This window comes from Camellia sinensis, chromosome 15 (genome assembly GCF_055761805.1).
Source record: "Camellia sinensis isolate YWXY chromosome 15, ASM5576180v1, whole genome shotgun sequence".
Classification (NCBI taxonomy): Eukaryota; Viridiplantae; Streptophyta; class Magnoliopsida; order Ericales; family Theaceae; genus Camellia; species Camellia sinensis.
In genome coordinates, this window is record NC_138975.1 from 129,725,266 (window position 1) to 129,748,702 (window position 23,437).

Below are 23,437 nucleotides of genomic sequence, written 5' to 3' on the forward strand. Positions count from 1 at the left end.
GTTATAATATGCCATGTAAGCACAGCTCTATGGACAAAGATTTAAATTTTGCTTCCCTTTGGCCCCCTTTACTCTGATGAGTCATGTCCGGTTTGGTTTGAGGCCGTAGGTAATCTCATGATTACTGGCCGGTTATGTCCTTAACCCTTGGGGTCGGGTTCAGGTCATGACAGAGTAGTATCAGAGCACGAGCTAATAACTCACACACTTGTCCAAAAGTGCAATAAGCGTCTAGAAAAGATCTAGGATGCATTCATAGGATAAGTATGAATTTGATAGCATCGAGAATGCACCTAAATGTTTTAATGTGGACAACTATGGGTTATGAGTTTGTGATTTGCTTGCATTGCAAATTATTTGAATATGTATGCTCTTTAATATATGCATACCTGTGAATCTTTTCTACAAAGAATAATGTAAGTTTAATCAGATGGTGAGAACAAGAGGTGATGAGACAGAAGAGTCCTCTACTACCAGAATAGATAGAATGGAGAGATTGGTTCAAGAAATGGTAGAAAGAATGAGGCAACAATAGGAATGGCAACAACAGTGGCAGCAACCATATCCTCCACCTCCACCTCCGGCACCTCCTGTGCCAAATAATCAGAATGATGATCGGATAATAGCTCTCACCAAAGAGTTCAAGAAAATGAAACCACCACAGTTCCATGGTGGATTAGATCCGTTGAAAGCCGAAGTGTGGGTCCTCGGCATCGAGAAACTATTTGAAGTGTTCCCGTGTTCGGAGACACAGAAAGTACTTCTAGTCACTTTTATGCTAGAGGACGAAGCAAGAAGGTGGTGGATGTTGATGCATGAGAATCACAAAGATATTGACTGGGTGAAATTTTTGGAGATTTTCTATGACAAGTACTTCCTACAGTGTGTTTGGGATAGAAACGTGTCAGAGTTCATGGAGCTTAGGCAAGACAGTATGACTGTAGCCAAGTATAACGCCAAATTCACTGAATTGGCCAGGTTTGCACCACATGTGATTGATACTGATTATAAGAAGGCGAGGCATTTTGAAGGTGGGCTTCAAAGCGACATATTAGAAAGGGTGAATGTCTTGAAGCTAGAAACCTACATTGGGGTGCTAGACCGAGCCATAATATCAGAAGCCAATATAGGTAGACAAACTAAACCAACAACTGACTGGAAAGGCAACAAAAGGCAAGGCTTCTTCTCAAAGAAGTAATTTTCAAAAAAGCAAAACACGGGCTCCTCAAATACTTTGAATTCTTCCCAAGACACCTCTCCCATGTGCAATATTTGTAGCAAAAGGCACCATGGGGTTTGTTACCTTGTGTCAGGAGCCTGTTTCAAATGTGGTAAACAATGGCACATGGCCCGAGATGTAATCAGAACAGTGGGAAGATAGCTGCTAGTTCCACTGCATCGATGCCGAAGCCGGGAAATACCATGAGATCTACTACCACCGGAGATACCGTGAGGCAAGGGAGAGTTTTTGTGCTTGTTCTGGGTGATATGCGGAATGCCAACGCAGTTGTCTCAGGTACTATTTTTATATGTAATCAGGACGCCTTTGTGTTAATTGACTCCGGATCAACACACTCTTTTGTGACATGTGCATTTGCATCTAGACTAAATAGACCTCTAGAATTATTGCTTTATCTGCTATGTGTATCTGCTCCATCCGGGGAATCTGTATTGTGTAAATCTGTATATCGTTTTTGTGACATGCATGTTGGGAATGCCATCCTGTATGTGGATTTGTTACCCTTGAACTTTAGGCACTTTGATGTAATTTTGGGCATGGATTGGTTAACTAAATATTGTGCCACCATTGATTGTGTGACAAAACGAGTTGTTTTTAGACCAACAGAACAAGAAGAAATTGTGTTTGTGGGTAACAGGGTAGTGCCTCCATCTTATTTGATATCTGCAATGAAAGCATGCAAACTGATCAGGAAAGGGTGCCAGGGTTATTTGTGTTATGTGTTGTCTGAACAATCTGTAAATGTTGAATTAAATAATATCCCTATTATTAGAGAATTTCCAGATGTGTTTCCAAATGAATTACCAGGAAAATTGGTAGACAGGGAGATAAAGTTTACAATTGAGACTATGTCAGGCACCCAACCTATTTCTAAGGCTCCCTACAGAATGGCTGCTACTGAAATGAAAGAATTGAAAGAACAGTTGCAAAACCTACTTAACAAAGGGTTTATCCGACCTAGCACTTCGCCATGGGGTGCACCTGTATTGTTTGTGAAAAAGAAGGATGGAACCCTACGTTTGTGTATGGATTATCGAGAACTGAACAAGGTAACAATAAAGAATAAATATCACTTACCCTGTATTGATGACCTATTTGATCAGTTGCAGGGATCACAAGTTTTTTTCAAAATCGATTTGAGGTCCGGGTATAATCAGCTGAAAGTAAAGGCAAAAGATATTGAGAAAACCGCCTTCAGAACGAGGTATGGTCATTTTGAATTTCTTGTCATGCCATTGGGAGTGACTAATGCTCCGGCAGCATTTATGGACTTAATGAATCGAATTTTTAAAACCTACCTTGACAAATTTGTTGTGCTTTTTATAGATGACATTCTAATATACTCCAAAATAGACTTGAACATGAACATCACTTGAGAACTGTCCTGCAAATACTTCGGGAAAGCAAACTATTTGCTAAACTAAAGAAATGTGAGTTTTGGTTTAATGAAGTTGTTTTCTTAGGGCATGCGATCAATAAGGAAGGAATTTCAGTGGAACCACAGAAAATAGAGGCAATTGTGAATTGGCCTACACCGACAAATGTGACAGAAGTCCGCAGTTTCATGGGCCTAGCTGGTTATTACAGAAGATTTGTGAAAAACTTTTCAAAGATAGCTGTACCTCTTACCCAACTGACACGCAAAGGGCAACCATTTGAATGGAATAACGAAAGAGAATCCGCCTTTCATGAACTGAAAACGAGGCTGACCACTGCACCAGTGTTGACATTGCCCACAGGTATGGAAAATTTTATGATTTTCAGTGATGCATCTTGTAAGGGTTTGGGTTGTGTATTAATGCAGAACGGAAATGTTATTGCTTATGCCTCCCGACAGCTGAAACCACACAAGAAAACTACCCAACACACGATTTGGAATTGGCTGCAGTTGTGTTTGCTTTGAAGATCTGGCGGCATTATTTGTATGGGGCAAAGTGTGAAGTCTACACGGATCACAAAAGTTTGAAATACTTCTTTACGCAGAAGGAATTGAATATGTTACAGAGGAGATGGCTTGAACTAATAAAAGACTACGATCTTGAGATCCAGTATCACCCCGGGAAAGCTAATACAGTTGTTGATGCCTTGAGTAGAAAATCAACGGGGAGTATGGCTTGTTTGCTTACTGAACAGAAAGAAATCCTGCAAGATTTTGAGAAGTCTGAAATTGAAGTGGTATTGTGTAAACATGGCGGATTGATAGCAGTTATTTCAGCCAAACCGGCAATCATTGAGGAAATTAAACAGAAACAGAAAGAGGATGAATTCCTCAACAGGGTGATTGATGAATTTGAGACAAGTCCAAAAGCAGAGTTCGGCATTGCAAATGAAGTGTCAAGGTTTTGAAACCGAATGTGCGTCCCAGATATTCCAGAATTAAAGAAAAGGGTTTTAGATGAAGCCCATAAATCAGTATTTGCTATGCATCCGGGCAACAATAAAATGTATCGGGATTTGAAACAAAGTTCTTGGTGGCCTAAAATAAAGAAAGAGATTACAGAATATGTGTCCAAATGTCTTCAATGTTAGCAGGTTAAAGCTGAACATCAGAAACCGGGCGGTCTACTTCAACCTCTCCCTATTCCTGAATGGAAGTGGGAGCATGTGACTATGGATTTTGTTGTTGGCCTACCTTGGACCCCTCGAGGTATGGATTCTATTTGGGTTGTAGTTGATAGACTGACTAAATCCGCACATTTTCTACCAGTTAGAACTACATTTAATGGTTATAGATTAGCTACAATATATGTTGATGAGATTGTCCATTTACACGAAGTTCCGGTATCTACTATGTCAGATAGGGATCTGAAATTTGTTTCAAGATTGTAGAAGAGTTTGCAGGAAGCTATGGGACAGAACTAAGGTTCAGTACTGCATTCCACCCACAGACAGATGGTCAGTTAGAACGAACAATACAAACTTTGGAAGATATGCTTCGGATGTGTGCTTTAGATTTTCAAGGGAGTTGGGAAGACTATTTGCCACTTGTGGAATTTGCATACAATAACAGCTTCCACTCCAGCATCGGTATGGCACGATATGAGGCTTTGTATGGTAGAAGGTGTAGATCACCGATTTGTTGAACAGAAGTCGGGGATAGAGCTTTACTTGGGTCTAAAATTGTGCAAGACACTTCTGAAAAAGATCAAAACTATTCGGCAAAGGCTCAAAACGACTCAGGACTGACAAAAGAATTATGCAGATGTTCATAGAAGACCTCTTGAGTATGAGGTCGGTGACCATGTGTTTATTCATGTGTCCCCAATGAAAGGCCAAATCAGGTTTGGAAAGAAGGGCAAGTTGCTACCCCATTACATTGGGCCGTTTCAGATTCTAGAAAGGCTTGGCTCAGTTGCTTATAGAGTTGCTTTGCCACCGGGATTTGTTTTATCCATAATGTGTTTCATGTGTCAATGTTGAGGGGTTACCTCCGAGACCCGTTTCATGTGATTGATTATCACCAGGTAGCTATTGATGAAAATATGGAATACGCCGAATGGCCGGAACGAATCGTTGACCGGCAAGTGAAACAATTGAGAAGCAAGTCCATCCCAATGGTGAAAGTGGAATGGAAAGAACACTATGGGATGGATGCCACGTGGGAAAGAGATGATGAAATGCGACTACGCTACCCACATTTGTTTCCCGATGAAGGTAAATTAAGTTTAGAGGACCAAACTTCCTAAAGGGGGGAAGACTGTGATATCCCTGTTTCGTAGTATGCTAATTGGTCATTAATATGAATATGATTATGTGTTTGATATGATTTTGTGCGCCATTATGTGAAAATATGTGGTTTTGAATTTCTATCTGTTCGCCGTAAGAATATCTATTTGATTATCTGCTTTGGAAATTAAATTGGAGGCCTTATCGGCCACGAAACCTGAAATTGATTGCGCCATTATGATTAGCGTAATTTTTAGAGCCTACGGCGAAATTTAATTGAAAATTGATTCGGATCAAATTAATTAGATTAAATTAATGGATTGAGTGCCCAACTATTTAATATTGATAACTTTGATTAGTGGGACATACATAAGAGGGCACTATGCACTCAACTTCTCTCCTTATTTCATACTTGGCTGATTTTTAACTCCAAGCAAAAGAGAGAGGGTCGACTAGAGAGAGAGGAAGAGGGAGAGTTGGGTGTTTGGCTCAAGTTGTGAAGATTAGAAGGCCAACTCAAGATTTGACCATAATTTGGGAAGATTAAAGCCTCTAGGTAAGTGAATTCATGGACTTTAAATTGCAATTTTGTAAATTCAAGTTTGATTAATGGTTAAGAACATGAATTAAATCGATCGTGATGGAATTGAGTTGGTTTTGTTGAGTTTGAAGTCATGGAATGCATGCATGTGTATAATTACCATGAATTTGTATAGTTGAATATGAAAAATATGATCCATGCAGAATTTTGGTTAGAACTCATGATGGTGATCACCATTTGCACCATTTGAGTTGAAATTGGAGTTATATTCTACATGCATGTACAATTTATGAGGAAATGAGTTTGAAATACATGGAATTGTTATCATGAAAGCAAGTTGGGGCAATTTGGGTCATGCATGTAAGTAATTCATGGAATTGAGCTTCATAATGTTGTAATTTGGTGTTTGTACCATGTTAGCACATGTTTATGTGAAGATTGATCCATAAAATGCAAGATGTATTGATTTGAAGGTTGAATTTGAGCTCAAGAACATTGCTGGAAAACCTAAAAATTTTGATGTCCGCTCGAGCGGGGGAACCGCCGGTCGAGCGGGAAATACGAGCTCCCAGTATTCTCTGCAGTCATGACGTCCGCTCGAGCGGGAAGTTCACACTCGAGCGGGGAGCTATGTAGACCGAGTTCGCGCTCAAGCGTCCGAGTGCACGCTCGAGCGTAAATTTGATGTAACTAGCACCTTTGCAGACCTCATGGGTCTGCTCGAGCGGGGAAGTCCACGCTCGAGCCGGGACCCTGTTTCTGAAAATTTTAAAAAGGTATTCTGTGTTTCGTTTTCTGTTGTCTTTCACTTCTAAGAACTCTTAGGCATATATTGAGCATTGTAATTGAATTAAAGGGATAAGAATAAAGCCTAAAGAGGAATATGTGAATTAAAGAACGGATTGAATCATTTGTGACCTGTATGTGTTATGTGATGTGTATGGTCAAGCTCCAAGACAAACTAACCAACCGATTACTGTGAGTAGTATCTTGACAAAGATATCTGAAATTTGTTGTTGTCCAATTGCTTACTTCTATATAAGTTTATAAGTTTGTTGATTTGATTGGTGGACAATGTTTGCTATGCCAAATGAATGGGCCGTGGGCCAGTTTGACATGAATGAATGAATGAATGGGCCGAAGGCTAGTTTGACATAAATAAATAAATGGGCCAGAGGCCAGTATGATTTGAATGATAGAATGAATGGGCCAGAGGCTAGTACGATCTGAATGATAGAATGAATGGGCCAGAGGCCAGTATGATTTGAATGAAAGTATGAATGGGCCAAAGGCCAGTTTGACATGAAAGAATAAATGGGCCAAAGGCCAGTTTGACATGAACAAATGAATGAATGGACCAGAGGCCAGTCTGACATGAATGGAAGACAAATGGGCCAAAGGCCAGTTTGACATGAATAAATTGGGCCCGAGGCCGTCCGAAGTGTTTGGAACTGAAGTTACTTGATCCATATCTATTTAAATACTAGATAGAAATATGAATTGGGCCTAAGGCCATCCGATGTATATTGTTCCAATGCATCTTCTTTAATCGATATTATTCACTGGGCTTTCACTCACGCTCATTTATGTGTTTGTAGGTGAGCCAAGAGAGGTCTAGACCTAGCCTTAGTGAAGTCTGTGTGGAACAACCAAGGTTTTGAAGAGTCAGCCCTTGCGTCTCACGCACGAGACTCGTCTCACGCACAAGACTCGTCTTCGCTCTTTTGTTATGTATTTATATTTGTCATGTTGGCGAAGACTTTGAATCTGTTGTACATAGTTTCATGGGTTGACTTAGACTTAAATGATCCTGTTTGTACAGAACTTTATGTTACTGTGTTTTCTGTTGTGAGTTATTAATATGTCTATGTATGGTTTGTTATGATGTGCCATGTAAGCATAGCTCTATAGACAAAGATTTAAATTTTGCTTCCCTTTGGCCCCCTTTACTCTGATGAGTCATGTCCGGTTTGGTTTGAGGCCGTAGGTAATCTCATGATTACTGACCGGTTATGTCCTTAACCCTTGGGGGCGGGTTCGGGTCATGACATTGCTGATGTCTTGAGCAGAAAATTGATGGGGAATTTGGCTTGCTTGCTTACTGAACAGAAAGAAATCTTGCAAGATTTCAAGAAGTTCGAGATTGATGTGGTGTTGTGCGAACAGGGCGGATTAATAGCCGCTATTACAACCGAACCAACAATCTTTGAGGAGATTAAACAGAAACAGAAGAAGGATAAATTCCTTAAAAAGATAGTTGAGGAATTTGAAACGAATCCGAGACCGGGATATAGTGTGATAAATGGGGTACTGAAATTCCAAGATAGATTGTGTATTCCAAACATTACCGAGTTAAAAAGAAGAGTTCTTGATGAAGCTCATAAGTTAGTATTTGTGTGATAAACTTAGAGCAAATGTCAAGGGTAGTTAAAATATGAACAATGCTAAAATGCTAAAATTCATCAAAATGTTCATGTAGAAAAAAGGAATTGATAATGCTCATAACTATATCACATGGAGAATAGCAAATAGCATGCATGTGTAGCTCGACTTTTTCGCACCCTTTTTCGGAAGTCGAATAAGCCCTACAGTAGCGAACTCCCGCGATTCTGAACCTGATTCCGCAAGTGCAATGCAAAATAGATAAACACCAAAGAGTCCCAATCCGGCAAATCTTTTGGAAAATCGATTTTGAATCAAATTGCCAAAAATGGACTGCTTTGCCAGATACAGAGTCGCCACCTAAATATTTTATTTTTGGAAAATTTAGGAAACGCATGACTCGTGCCAAAGGCCATGTGTCTGTCATCACCATGATTGTCTCGGCTCGGGAACTTAGGTACGAGAGGAGAAGGTCGTGAATTAAGCACCGCCGCTCGCTCGATCAAAGATCGGCCTCTACTAATCATGATATGAATTTTATTTACATTATATGCTCTTGTTCTGGTTTATTAGGCTAACATTACTATGTGATGCGCACATACACAAGTATAGACTAACTTGTAAAAATTGGAACACTTGATTCATGTTTGTTTTGAAAATTGTTTCAAATATGTATCACTTGAAAAAGTGATTGCATATGAACATTACTCAATTTATTCCAATCAAGCAACTAGCCTTCATCCGCAAGCATTCAAACAGTTTATCATTTAAGCAATTAGCCTCGTAGCAATCATGCTAGACATGGAAACAACCACACTCATGCAATATGCTTGTGCGAGTAAAGGCTCACCTAGTACTCCAAGCCAAAAGAGATGATAAAGTTAGGAAAATGCATGATCCTAACTAGGCGATATGACTAATGCAACACATGCGATATGCAATTACTAGGCTCAGCTACTAATGTGGCATATGAATCAATTAAATAGCATGCGGTCTAAGCACGTATTCAAAAAAGTATTTAAACTAATAATGCAAGTTAGAATGATGAACCGAGCCTTGTGCATGCAAGACAAATGGATGCAAACATGGAGAATGCTAAACAAAACATGATGGCCTAAACTAACCATCATAAGCAAGTAAATAAAAGGCAGAAAGACGTGGGGTTGGAAAACATACACGTTATTACAACATTGCGCCCTCACGACGGAGAGTCTGAATGAACTTAGTAGCTAACTAATTAAATAACTATTACAAAACAAAATGAATAGATAGCTAAACTACTTAACTAATTATTACAAGCTGAATTAATTAACTAACCTAGCCAATTAAAATAATTACGACACAATACAAATTAGTTATTCTAACTAATTAATTACAAAGCCACTATTTTAGGCATAGCACTAATACAGGTAACACGGATCCCAAGGATCGATGGAGTGCTTATGCATGAATGCGGTTTCCACCCGAGAAAGGCACTGTTTCTGCTGCTGCATGTCTTTGTTGCACAGTAGAACACTTGCATTGATTTCCACCTCCAGACCAACTCTGTTCTGCTTCAGGAGAACACTGTTTTATTTTGCACTGGTGGTTGGCAGAAGGCCAGCCGTCCACTGATGATGGCATGCCGGCCACCAATAGGAGCCTATCGGCCATTGATGACAGAACTTCCCTGCTGTAATAGAGAGCAAATAGAGCAAAGACAGTGTATTCTCAAGAGTTTGTTTGCACAACTTGTCCCTCCTTATCATGAACAGATCAAAGGAATAGTAAGCTTGGTTCACAAATCTTCAATCTATGCAATTTCATTGGATGATGGCCTATGAACCAAAGTGTGCAAGTTCAATAAATGCAACAAAATAAGACTCTCAAAACCACCTCCCTATCATGAATGATCAAGGGAATTAGTTGACAATGAACCTTGAACCGTTTTCATCACTAATGAGTATGAAACGACTCAAGACTTAAGGGTTCAATTAACGTTCGATTGAACCCAAACAAGTTATTCTCTTGCACCTTTTTTACCCTCAATTTTATTACTCCATTTTAGATTACCATCCATTCTTTAATCAATTGAGTCCAAAAGTTGAATTTAAGTCCTCTAATGGAAAAAAGGCTCAAACCAAGAGTTGTTTTAGACAAGAAAGAGACATCATACCGTTGGTAATGAATCCCTCAAAAATATTAAACCATTAAGTATGACATCTCAATCTCATGCTGAAATACACAAGTAATTTGAAGCCATTTTCAAAGTAAAACAAAAACCAAGAAAAGAGGAAGGTTGCAGAGGTGATTAAGAGTGATCGCAAGTATGAAAAGCCATAAATGAATACAATCAACTCAAATAAGGTGGTCTCTAATGCCTAAAACACCAAATCTGTGAGGACAATTACACTACAAGCATGCAAAACAAAGCTCAAATGCAACAAACACTTAAAAATAGTCCTAAATAGTCTAAAAAAAGTCTTAAAACATGCTAGAATTAAGACAAAAATAGCTATATTAATATGCTAAAACATGGAGAATGCTAGACTAGTAAGCAAAACACACGGAGGAGAGGCTAACCTCTCTAATTTTGGACTTCAAAACATGATTTTAGGCACTAAAATAACTCAGAAAATCAATGTTTAAAAGCTCAAAAAAAGATAGTCCAAAGGTGGGAAACACAAAGGTAAAGGCCTTGAAAGCAAGGTGTAAAGAAGGGTGAGCCACCCCTCAACCTTCATTAGACTTAAAACCCAAGCCTCAGCCCAAAAATACAGAGTTTTTACAGCCCAAAAACAGTTAGAAAATAGTAAGGAAAAGAGTAGATACAATAAGTAAAGAGGCAAAGCTTTATACCTCTTGAAGAGGAAATTAATTCCAAGCAATAAACCACGGCAAAAACACCCTCAAGAGCTCAAACAAGGCTCAAAGATACCTCAGCTCAAAGATACCTCAACTCAAAGATAGAGAGGCTTGGTTAAGAGTCTATAGGAAAAAGTGAAGGATATGTAAGCAAGGGTTAAGAAATTTGCAAAAGAAAGAGAGAGAATTGTAGAGAGAGAGGAAAAATTTTGCTCCAAAATTTTCTAACCTCTAAATATGAGAGGGGGTCATCTATATATAGAAAACATGAATTTCCCTCATAAACATCCAACCATATACATGGAAGCAGATGCAAGCATCTGTGCAAACAGCTGGCACAATTGTCACAAAATATCTGCAAAAGACATTGGTGGCCAGCAACCAAGAGTGATGGCCGGCAACCCAAAGAGGTGGCCTGCAGGCCACCAAAGGTTGCAGGCTTGAAGATCTTTGAGTTTGGTCCAAAAATAAGGCAACAGGTGTGTGAAGTTTGAAAGGCTCAAAACTGTGGCATTCCGCTGAGGACTTCAAGCACTTGACAAGCATATAGACTCATTATTGGGTGTGCAAGTAATGACATCCAAGTCGTAATGGCCGTCAAAAATGGGGTGTCTAAAGCATGTCATTGAAAATAAACAAAAGCTTGAACTACATTAAACTCAAGGAGTAACTTCCATCAAGAGCTATGGCATACATCAGCCTTGTTTGGTTTGTGTTTTGAGATGTTATTTCAAAAATATTTTTTGGAGAGAGTTTAGAAACTTTGAAAAAAAAAAAGTGCCGATTGATGTGTCGTAGAGAGAAAAGTGATTTTGGAATGTTTTTAAAAAAAAAAAATTCAACCAAACATATTTTTGGAAATTTTTTTCTCCAAAATCATGTTTTGAGATTCAAACCAAACATGCCCATTCAATTCAAGTTCATTTTGAGTATTCTATTAATCTATTGAGTTTTTGGAGTACTTATAAAAATCTGACAGTTCATGCATCAGTCAAGCATCATTATCCATTCATGGCAAACACACAGTTTTTTTTTTTTTTTTTTTTCCTGATTTGCCAAAGTTAGAGATTTGTCAACGAGCTTACATACAAGAGATGGGCTTTCATCAAGCAATAAATGTGCTAAAGTAATAGGATGAATTAAGGAAATCTAGAAAAAAAATATATATATATCATCATCTAAAACCCATCCATACGAGAATCATCATCTAATATTGTATCAAAAAATTCATGAGGAAGAAATCACTCAAGTTCAACATCATAGCATCACAGGTTGAATTTCACAAATAACTAACACAAAAATTCAACATAATCACTCAAAGAACAAAAAGGACACATAATTCCTAACATTTTAACATCTCATGTTTGTTCAGTTCAGTCTATTATATTTTATATATAAAATAATGTAAATGGGTGACTGTAATGGGTTTAGAAAATTAAGGAAATGCTCAAACTTAAACTGAATGCAAGGAGAATAAGCATGATATCAAGTCCTTAATTGAACCCACTCAATTCCTAGCAGAGGAACTATCACTATTGGAATCTGCGAGTGCAGTATCAAATTCAATTAATAAATGTATTTCACAATCAACCAATAACCTTTTAATGGATGTTGAATTACAGTTGAATATTGAGATGAAAACAAAACAAATATCATTTACCTATTGAAGAAGAACTAGAGTCACTGCTAGAACTGCTCTAACTACTTGATCTAGTCACAAAAATAATAGCATATAATGATCGACCGAAATTCTTAAACTAACACAAATTGTTAATTGTTTTAATCAGAAAGGTTTTAACAATCATATTCATAAGCGATCAACTGAAAAACATAACACTAAAGTAGTTAAAGCCAATTACACGAAAATTAATCTTCAATTTGATATATAAATGCTAAGTTTTATCTGTGTTTAGTCCAATCAATAATGCTAGTTAGATTTATTTGATAGAAATGGCACCCACGAGAGCATAATTTCATAGGCAAAATTGTAAATTCAAACATCACCCAGGAACCATAGATTATCTACAAAATAGTTTCAAATCAAGCACCAAGACAAGTCCAAATTTTGCAATTTTCTGATGAAACAAAACATACCTAAAACCATAAATTTAACAAAAAGCAAAAAAAAGTAAAAAGAAAAGGAACTTGCAATGCAAGTGTGCATGTGCGTGAATTATTAAAACACCACATACTCTGCAAGTTAAAAAATAAAAACATGGCTACAAGAAGCATAAATATAATTTATTTTAGAAGTGTGAAGGAGATAAAGAAATCGATCACTCATGAAAAGAAAAAGGCAGTTAGCGCATGCCAAAAATCGATTGTGAGAGAGAGAGAGAGAGAGAGAGAGAGAGAGAGAAAGAGTTAAGGCTTCCCCATAAATCGATTGAGAAAGAGAGAGAGGTTATAATTGCAGATGAAGGGGTTTCTGGTTGAGCGAATCATAGGGGGGTTAAAGTTAAGATGAGGGTTTGGTTGAGGGAAAATCGCTAAAGTAAAGAGGGCGAAGAGAGAGAGCCATACCTGATATCTAGTTAGAGAGAATGTCTTCACTTCAACAGTGGAACCTAATAGAGGCTTGTAGTTCTGTTGTTGCTAGAAATCAAGGATTATACAAAGATTCAACAATGGAACCCAGCAGAGGCTTCTTCTTGTTAATGGAAATCAATCTAGGGCTACACAAAGGAAGAGAAGAGGGAGAGAAGAAATAGAGAGAGTGAGGGAAGTGGGATAGAAATAGGAGGGTTAGCCGGTTGCCCAGGTTTTCAGTCTTTTACCATTAAACAATTCAATCGTCTTGATCAATTCTTTGTAATCTAAATGCTAATAATTAAGTTGCATATGTTGTGCAACCTTAAAGGGGTTGCACACTTAAACAACACCCTTCATACAAATATAGATCAAACTAAAGCTATTAAGCATAACAAACATTTTGTTCCTGGAAATAATGGCATTTTTATTGAGTTCTTGACATATTTATTTCATTTTCTAAACTTGTTCAGTAAATCAATTTTCTATTCAAGAATGAGCTACTAACTAGCCACCATGGGTAGACTGCATATAAAAAAAAAAAAGGTTATTTGCAAAAAATTATGCATAATTATGAGAATCAACAAACTTGCATATAGAAACTTGGCTCAACAAGACCTGAATCCCATATATTAAACTCATATATGCCTGCCACATTGTAAGAGAAATTGTCAATTTAATCCTTCAGCATATCCAATCAACTAAGAGTTACAACCCACAATGATAGTAATACCTGCCACACTACAAGAGAAATTGTCAATTTAATTTTTCAACATGTCCAATCAACTAAGAGTTACAATCCACAATGATAATTACTTTAGTGAGAATCAAAACCCAAGCAAGGGCCCCAGATATTTGATAATATTTCCAAGTTCTTTATTCAAAATGAACAATATAGAAAAATCTAGCTGAAATCCAAAAATTATAGAAACCAAAAGCCCACTAATTCAACAATGACAATGAATTAGTAAACCGTGGAATTAAGATACAGTGACAATAGATTAAAAGATCTCAATTCAAGTAATGTTGAACAACACAATAATCTCACTTTTTCTTCGCCTAGAGTATATCATTCACTTTCCACACATTCCATTTGTTAAATTTAACAATGGCCATGAACTGAACTAAATTCTAATCAAATCACCATAACATGCAAAATCTATAAACATTAAAATCATATATTTTTCAAAAAATACATTAAACCCATTATCACCAAATAGAGAAAAATATAACCGATTAACATGACGGAAGAATTGGCAATGTCCTTGCAAACACAAACAATTACCCATCCCCTTTCCTACATTTATTTTTTTTCATTCATTTTGTCATTTTTTTCTCTTATTTACTTCTTGTGTTCATCAATATCAATTCCCTCCTTTCTTCCCTTTGTGCTTGTACAAATAGCGTTGTGTTAACAAACCAACTATGCAATGCAAGTATGCATGTATGTGTTTTGATTTATTAAAGCACACCACATATTCTACAATTAACTTGGAAAATGAAACTATGACTACAAGGAGTAGAAATAGAATTGATTTTAGAAGTGTGAAAGAGACGGAGAAATTGATCAATCATGAAAAAAAACAAAAAGTCGGTGCATGCTAAAAATCGATAAGAGAGAGATTTTTAGGGCGTCTCATAAATCGATTTGAGGGAGAGGGGGGGATATTGTTGTAGATTGAGGGATTTTGAGTTTCAAAAGTGGTAGAGAGGTTGGAGTTGAGATGAGGCTTTGGTAGAGGAAATCATTGAAGTGAAGAGGGCAAATACACACACACACACACACACAAAGAGAAAGAGAGGTCCATATATACCTGATAGCTATCTGGTTGGAGAGAACACCTTCACTCAACGATGGAAGCCAACAGGGGCTTGTAGTCCCGTTGTGGCTGGAACTCAACAGAGGCTACTAGTTATTGTTGGAAATTAAGGGTTACACAGAGATGGTGAGAGTAGTAGAGGATGAGGAGAATGAGTGAGAGAAGAAAAAGAGAGAAAGAGAAGCATAATCATTGTGGAGGAGTGAGAGGAAAATATGAAAGAGAGTTAACCGGTTGCTCAAGTTTCCCATTTTCTGCCATTAAACAATTCAATGGTCTTGATTAATCGTTTGTAATCCAAGGGCAGATAATTGGGTTGCATACGATGTGCAACCTTTAATGGGTTGCACACCCAAACAGCTCCCTAGTGTATAATATAGGTTTAAATGTACAAGTGTATATATATATATATTAGTATTAGTTTGGGGTCAAGTAGAGATTTAATAAAAATATGAGGGCTTTGGTTTTAATTCATATATTGGAACATTTATTTAAGTGTAGTATTTAATTTAATTAGGATCTGGAACTTCAACTCAGTTAAAGTTTTTTCATTTCGAATTAAATGGCGAGTTGTAATGAGAACCAAAAACCTAGGGTTTTGATCAGCAAATATAATTAGGGAATTAATTTAATTATTATTAAGGCTTTGGAAATGATCTCTGAGTTTTTGGGTCCAATCAAGGTTTGCGAGTTTTCAATTGGCGCTCGTTTTCAACTTTATAGTTAAAATTGAAAATAAATAAGGGATCGAGGGTCTTTATTGAAATAGTTCAAAAGTAAGGATCAAAATAAAATTATAAAGGTCAAGGGCCTCATAGTTGAATAATTAATATTAGTGTGTAAAAACGATTACTAAAACCATTTTGTTTTTAGTTTTCAGTTTATATTTATAAAAAATTTAAAAACTGTCATAAAAACTTATTGATAATTTTTTTAGTTTATAAATGGTTGTCTCAGTTTGTAAATTTGAGAAAAAACATAAAATCAAAATGAGTTTACGTTAGTTTTTAAATAGAAATTTAAAATTTTGACTAACAATTTTTTTTTTCCAATTAATTTTTTTCGGTAAATTACAAAGATGCCCTCTAAGGTTTACTTAAATTACAAATTATCCCTGTGATTTTAGAAATTACATTATACCTCCTAAGGTTTCTAATTTTCATAACAAATAGGTACTTTTATTAATAAATTATCGAGTTAATTAACAATTTTTAATAATGTTAAAATTTTATTTCAATTAATAATTCAGATAATTTTATTATTATATATGTGAACAATTAGAAATTTCACTTTTCAATTAATTTTATTAAATAAAAAATTATGATAGGAAGGTATTTGAAATTTTCCAAACCATATGGGGCAATTCGTATTTTAAGCAATCCTCAAGGGGTGTATTTGTAATTTACCCTTTTTTCAATTATTTTTTTTCCAATTAATTTTTTTTAATTAATTTTTTTTCAATTATAATGTGTGTGATATAATTCAGTTGTCATAAATAATAAAAAATAAATATAAATATTATAAGACTAAACAAATATATTTTTTAGTTTATGTTTTTAAAATTTTTCAATCAATTTGTTCAAAACAAACGCGTTTATAGTTTATGTTTTTCTAAAAATAAACAAAACCTAGTACTAAAATTTTTGTAAACATAAACCAAAAATATAAATGTTACCGAATGCTACCTAAGCTATCGGGGCCGATTTGGTTAAATTTGTGAAAAAAACAAAGAACTAAAAGTTTTATTATAATAACTCAAAATTTAGGGACTTAATAAGGTTTACAAAAGTTAGGGGTCTCACAGGAAGATTCCTTTTGGAGGGATTAGTGGCTGAAGTGTTGGTCGTCGAGCGTGTAAATTTATATTTTTGTTAGTATAATTTTCTGGTCTTACATTAGAGAGTGCTACGTTTGGGGGGGGGGGGAATACACTAAAGAATTTTCGTATGTTATATTGATTGGAGTGTTACATTTGAAAAAATATATATATACACTAGGGAATTTTTATTTTTTTTTTGAAATGTTACGTTGTACACTGTGAAGTTTTTTTAAAATGTTACGTTGTTACGTTTGAGAAAAATATACTAAAGAGTTTTTTAGTGTGTTACACTGGAGTGTTATATTTTCTAAGTATTGCATTAAAGTGTTACGTTTGGAAAAAGTAAACTAAAGAGTTTTTTTTTTTTTTTTGAAGTGTTACATTTAATAATTTCAACATTATAAGAAAAACTCACATTTGTCCATCAACACATAACACACGCAAGTTTATAATTGGCCCTTTATGTAATTCACACTAAAATAAGACCTTTGAGACCATAAGAAAAAAATGAAGGACCAAACAAATCATAAGATCAGTATTTAGAATTTATTGGTACTTCACCTATTTCAAAATTGTTTTGGATTTATTTTTTTTTAAATATTTAAAAAAATTCTTAATTTTATTTTTTTGGGATAAATATTTATTTATTTTTTTAATGTGCGTTGTATTTACTATATTTATACATTGTATTTTTTAAAATATTAAAAATTGGATTTTTTTTATTTTAAATATATAGTTTTTATTTCAAATATTTTATTTTATTTTTAAAATAATTTTTTTAATATTTTAAATTTTTTTGAATTTTTTAAATATTTAATTTTTTTTTCAATTTAAAAAAATTTTAGATCACCCATATATATCTAACTCATAATAAACTATTTAGTTAATACTTAAAAAAATAACAAAATATTTTTTTGAAAAATAAAAATATTTTTAAATATTTTTCTTTGAAAATAAAAAAAATTATATTTTTTCAAAAAAATAAAATATAATTTTAGAAAACAAAATAAAAAAAAAATATTTTTTTTTAAATGTAAAAATTATTTAACAAGATTGATATCGTTGAAACTACATGGATTAATCACGTTATAATCCCAATACACAATCAAATAGCAAATTGAGGAGTGAATAAATTTTTTACAATATAAATATTTTATTTAATATTATATTATCTAGTTTGTTTTCAACCATTTTAGTTACATTAAAACAACATATTATTTTCTTATGGTTAGCTTATACACTTCAAAATTAATCAAAACTAAAACTCATGTGCAGGTCACTGCCAAAGCCATCTTCATGTTCATCTTCATCTTCGTGCGAAGGTTTCCACTGCTCAACAAGAGGACCCAACACGTTGACAGCGTGGCCCATATCGGGTCTTTGCAATGGCTCAGAAGCAGTACAGTAACCTGCCAGCTCAGCGACCTTGCTAATGCTCTCAAAAGTCTCTTCATCAGGGTCAAGAGTTTGGTCGATAGCCTTGTGAATGTTTTCCTTGATTAGGACTCTTCGGAACCATGGGACTAAATGAGCCCTCTCGCCTGGCACTGTCTTATGTAGTGCCTTTCTTCCTGTGATGATCTCCATCAAAACGACGCCGAATGCATAGACATCCACTTTTGTAGTCACTCTTCCCGTAGCTGTTGTTAAACGAAATAGAGTAAGTAGATTTCACGGGTAACTCATGCCTCGTTTGGAAACAAGTTAGTAATTTTTCAACTTTTTACGAAAAGATATAGAGAAAAATAAAGACAGTGATGTAATATTGACTTTTTGACTAAAATATGTAGTTGACAACCAAGACCTCAATAGATGTTGAAAGAGCAATTTAATCTCAGTTAAAATTCGCAAAGCCAAATAATTTAGAATCATACTTAACAAAGCTCCAAAATACAGCACAGAACATGAAAGAAGAAAAAAAATGTATAACTAAAAGGATGACTAAAATCCAATTTGTATCATATTACAAACAGAATTAATTGGTTCACAACTAGAACTGAAAAATATAATATGAACAACTTTCATGTCCCATTGACAAAGATAAGGCCACAGATTTCTGGACAATACTCAGCAAAGAATATCTACAAGTAACAAGAAAAAGAAAGAAAGAAAGAAAGAAGGCATAAGTGAACAAAATGAACGGTTCATAATGATATTATCCAAATGATCAATCATCTGAGTAAAAAAGAAAGAAATTGCCTCAAGGGAACATAAGATTTTAGCTATAGATTGCTAATTCTACTTGTGCTTTACATAACTTCCGACCTATGATATCTTAATTCCACAATTGAAAGTTGAGTGCAATGCTAAAACAAAATCAGCAATGGACACTCCAGTACTAAGGCATTAATTCATCAAAAGACAACTATGCCTAGAGCAGTTGATGCATCTACCCGGAAAGGAACAATTAGTTTTTGATTGAACATAAAAATAAAAAACCTGTACAATATCCAATTTAAATGTTTATAAACACGATGAAATAAGAAATAGAAAAGAATGTATTTACCAGCATACTCAGGTGCAAGATACCCAAACGTTCCAGCTAACCGCGTCTCAAAAGAATCCTCTCCGTCGGATGCATTCTTTACCAAACCGAAATCTGCAACCTTGGCTCTCATGTCATCCCCAAGAAGTATGTTCGATGGTTTTAAATCTCTATGAATGAAGCTCTGTTGTGCTAAGCTATGTAAATACTCAACCCCTCTAGCCATATCCAATGCTATTGTCACCCTCTGCTTCCAAGTAAGAGGAGGATACCCAAGCCTGCGCCACTCAAACAAATGCTGGGCCAAAGTCCCCTGAGGCATGTACTCATATACCAAAAGTCTCTCATTGCAATTGATACAGTACCCTAGAAGAGCAACCAAATGTCTATGCCTAACTTTTGTCAACACTGCAATTTCAGCTTGAAACTCATTCATTCCTTTGGTGCCCATTGCCCCAGATTCCTTCCTCTTCACAGCAATTATAGTCCCATCATGCAATACCCCTTTGTAAACAATTCCAAATCCTCCTCTGCCTAACACATTTTCTTCACTAAAGTTGTCGGTCACTTGACGAAGTACTTGGATCGAAATTGCAACATTCCCACCTTCAAAGGTGGGCATGTCACCATGATCACCACTGCTCTGACTCTGTAATTCACTAGGGACACCACCGTGCCCATTCACAACACTCACTACCGCAGACATTACCATTTCTGGCCCTATTTCAGAACCATAGACTCTCCGTAATCCCTGATGGCGTTTCATGACACAGCGTGTGTAAGATGCAAACAACACAACCCCAACAAACACCACAACAGCAATAACCACACCAGCAATCATGCCTGCCGATATAGAAGAAGACCCATTTGATGTCCCCGAAGGACTTCCCGAAGGACTTCCTCCGGGTGTGATCGAATTCGATCCAGACCCAGAAGGTCCACCATTTCCACCATTTCCTCCACTTCCAGTGGTAATGTTCTTCCCAAGAAACAGATTACCAGGGGAACTAAACTTCACAGTTGATTGAAAAACCGGTATTGGTCCACTAAGATTGTTGTTTGACACATCAAGAACCTGAAGCTGAGGCAGAGTTGTCAAGACATCAGGAATTGAACCCATGAGATTGTTATCATTCAAATACAAACTCTTCAATGAGGTTAGATTCGCAAAGGCAGGTGAGATCAAACCCGAGAAGTGTTGCTTCCCAAAATTGACAATTATAACATTGCTCTGCGAATCACAGGTAATGAAAGTCCATCCAGAACAACCACTATTGCCTTGCCAAGACTGAGCAAGAGTCAAGGGATACCCAAGAGCCCCAGCAACAGCAAGAAGAGCAGTGACCTGTGGATCACAAGGCCCTGGAGTGCTCTTGCAGAACCTATTGGTTACCCCGAGGGAGACAGTAACTCCGGGACCAAAAACCGGCATAGGACCTTGCATTTTGTTGTCCTGCAAAGAAATGTTAGCGAGTTTAGTAAGACCCATCAACGATGGAGGCAAAACTCCAGTGAATTGGTTGTCCCTGAGCTGAATATCGAAGACATTGGTGCATTTTGACAAATCTGGAATCGTACCCGTGAAGGAATTCCCGTGAAGCCACACTTGGTAAAGCTCGGTCATCGAAGACAACACATCAATAGTCCCAGAAAACCCATGTAACTGATTGTTAAGCCACAAATTAGTAATCTTGGAACCCGCAAATGTCGAAGGCAATGAACCAGTAAGATTGTTATAAGAGAGTCGAAGGTTATGCAAATTAGGAAAAGAATCGAAAATATCCGGAATCGAACCGACAATATTTGCGTTGCTAGCGGAGAAACTTTCCAAACTACTCAACTGAACGAGATCTGAGGGAATAGTCCACGGAGCAAGATTTATGTTGTCACTGAGACTCATAGTCTGTAAATTGGTGAGGCCGGAAAAGAAATCGGAGGGAATGGAAGTGAATTTGTTGGCGTCGAGAAAGACTTGTTGGAGGGAAGAGAGATTTGCGAAGGTGGGTAAGGGGCCGGAGAGGGAGTTGCGCTGGAGGGAGATGGATTGGAGGTTGGAGAGCTGGTTGAGAGTGGAGGGGAGAGAGCCGGAGAGGGATTTCGAGGGGAGGTTGATGGCGGTGATGCGGTTGGAGGTGTCGCAGTTGATGCCGGACCAGAAGCAGGGGTTGGTGCCGGTCCAGTCGGAGGGGGGAGGGGAGAGGGTGGTGGCGAACTTGGTCATCACGGAGGCGTCGTCGGCGGAGGAGAGGGTGAGGAGAGAGAGGGAGATGAAGAGGGTAGAGAGACGAAGGAGGAGGGTGTTTTGGGATGCCATTGTTGGGTTTGTTGGTAGTGCTGTTGTCTAGAAGATATGAATGTGTGTAATAAAAAAGGAGGTTGGACACTTTGGCAGACTAATCAAAAAGAGTCACACTTGGAACTTCTCTCTCTAGAATGAGTGACCCAACGACTTACAACTCAGTTTCAGTCATGAAATCCCAAGAGGAGTAAGATCATTTGATCCGAAGCACTAAGAAGATCAAAAACAAAGAAGATACAGGTGAAGACGGCATTGATATTGCTGAAATCCCTAGCTTGTTCTCCCACCACTTGACTGACATGGCTCGCAAGCCTCTGCAACTTCTTCCCCCCTACCAACTGAGGGCCAGAAGATAAAGTCGTTCAAGGAAGCTCTAGCAGCTCCCAAAAACAACGATTTCTACTTTGATGAGACCATGGATCAGCTTTCGGCGGACGAGGAACATGATGAGAGCGACGCCCACATCCATCAAGACCATCCTCACCAGAACCACCAGGGCATCCCACAAGTTCAACTCCCTAAGAAGTTGCTGGAGCAGATTCGAAATGGACTAATGCCTTAGTAGTCCGACTGCTAGGTAAAAGCATTGGTACAAATTGCCCTGCCCAAGAGTTAAAAACTTATGGGGCATACAACAAGAATTTAATGCCATAGATCTAGGCAACAATTACGGGTGATGCTATGGTACATTTTGGTGTACCATACATTTAGTTATGAACTTATATGATTTTATATCATAACCTATACCATATTAGTCATAACTATCACCATATTAACTCATAACTTAGTTATATTTAATTATTTATTTGTACCATATTACTTCATAACCAGGTCATAACTAAGTTATTAAATAATTTTTCTCTTAAGTTAGGCAACCGGTGTAACAGGTTACCAAACCCAACAGATCAAAGTCAGAAGCCCAACAGTCCCGAAGCCAGTTCTCTGGCTCTTGCTCTTGCTCTTCTCTTCTCCTCCCTCCTCTCTTCCACCATAGCTGGAGCTTCAGCCATTGCTGAAGACCACCAGCCCCGTTGGCGTCGGGACCACCACTCTCTCAGTCGTGTACCAGGTTACCAAACCCAACAGAGCAAAGTCAGAAGTCCAACAGTCCCGAAGCCAGTTGGCCTCCCTCTCTGGGTCGTGCTCTTGCTCTTGCTCTTCTCTTCTCCTCCCTCCTCTCTTCCACCATAGCTGGAGCTTCAGCCATTGCCGAAGACCACCAGCCCCGTTGGCGTCGGGACCACCACTCTCTCAGTCGTGTACCAGGTTACCAAACCCAACAGAGCAAAGTCAGAAGTCCAACAGTCCCGAAGCCAGTTGGCCTCCCTCTCTGGGTCGTGCTCTTGCTCTTGCTCTTCTCTTCTCCTCCCTCCTCTCTTCCACCATAGCTGGAGCTTCAGCCATTGCCGAAGACCACCAGCCCCGTTGGCGTCGGGACCACCACTCTCTCAGTGTAACATCTGTCTTCCTTGCTCTGTTTTTGTGTTATTGAGTTATATGGTTTGAGTTATGCAGATTTTATTATGGTGTGCAGATTTTATTTTTGAGTTATTATGGTGTGTGCAGATTTGAGTTATGATGGATACATTTTTAGAAGTGTTTAAGAAGTGTTAGTCCCCATTACATGTCTGATATGAACATGGCTTCCCTCCATGTCCATGCTACTTAGTTTGATTGAATTAAATTTACAACCCTCATACCCCTATGGTCCTGGTAATGACCTTAAACTGCCCATCATAGTTTGTCTAGTAAAGATCTTCAAAGGTACAGAAAGATTATGCTATTGCACTAACTTTTTCATAACATGTTTTA

General features: G+C 37.1%; 1 protein-coding gene across 1 annotated transcript; it reads right to left on the reverse strand.

The window, feature by feature from the left end:
* Window positions 1–17,974: 17,974 nt before the first annotated feature.
* Window positions 17,975–22,290, reverse strand: LOC114281851 (receptor-like kinase TMK4). The gene is made up of 2 exons (XM_028224447.2): window positions 19,348–22,290; window positions 17,975–18,481 (listed from the first exon to the last, which is right to left on the reverse strand). Exons 1-2 carry the CDS (start codon window positions 21,638–21,640, stop codon window positions 18,090–18,092), a joined length of 2,685 nt encoding a protein of 894 aa, XP_028080248.2. The 5' UTR covers window positions 21,641–22,290; the 3' UTR covers window positions 17,975–18,089.
* Between the last annotated feature and the right edge of the window lie 1,147 nt (window positions 22,291–23,437).

Excerpts from the sequence above, each read along its gene's own strand:
- LOC114281851 (XM_028224447.2), bottom strand. The coding sequence starts at position 21,640 with ATGGCATCCCAAAACACCCTCCTCCTTCGTCTCTCTACCCTCTTCATC. Across the intron at positions 18,482-19,347 it reads TCTTGCACCTGAGTATGCTG|CTACGGGAAGAGTGACTACA; the intron begins GTAAATACATTC and ends GTTTAACAACAG.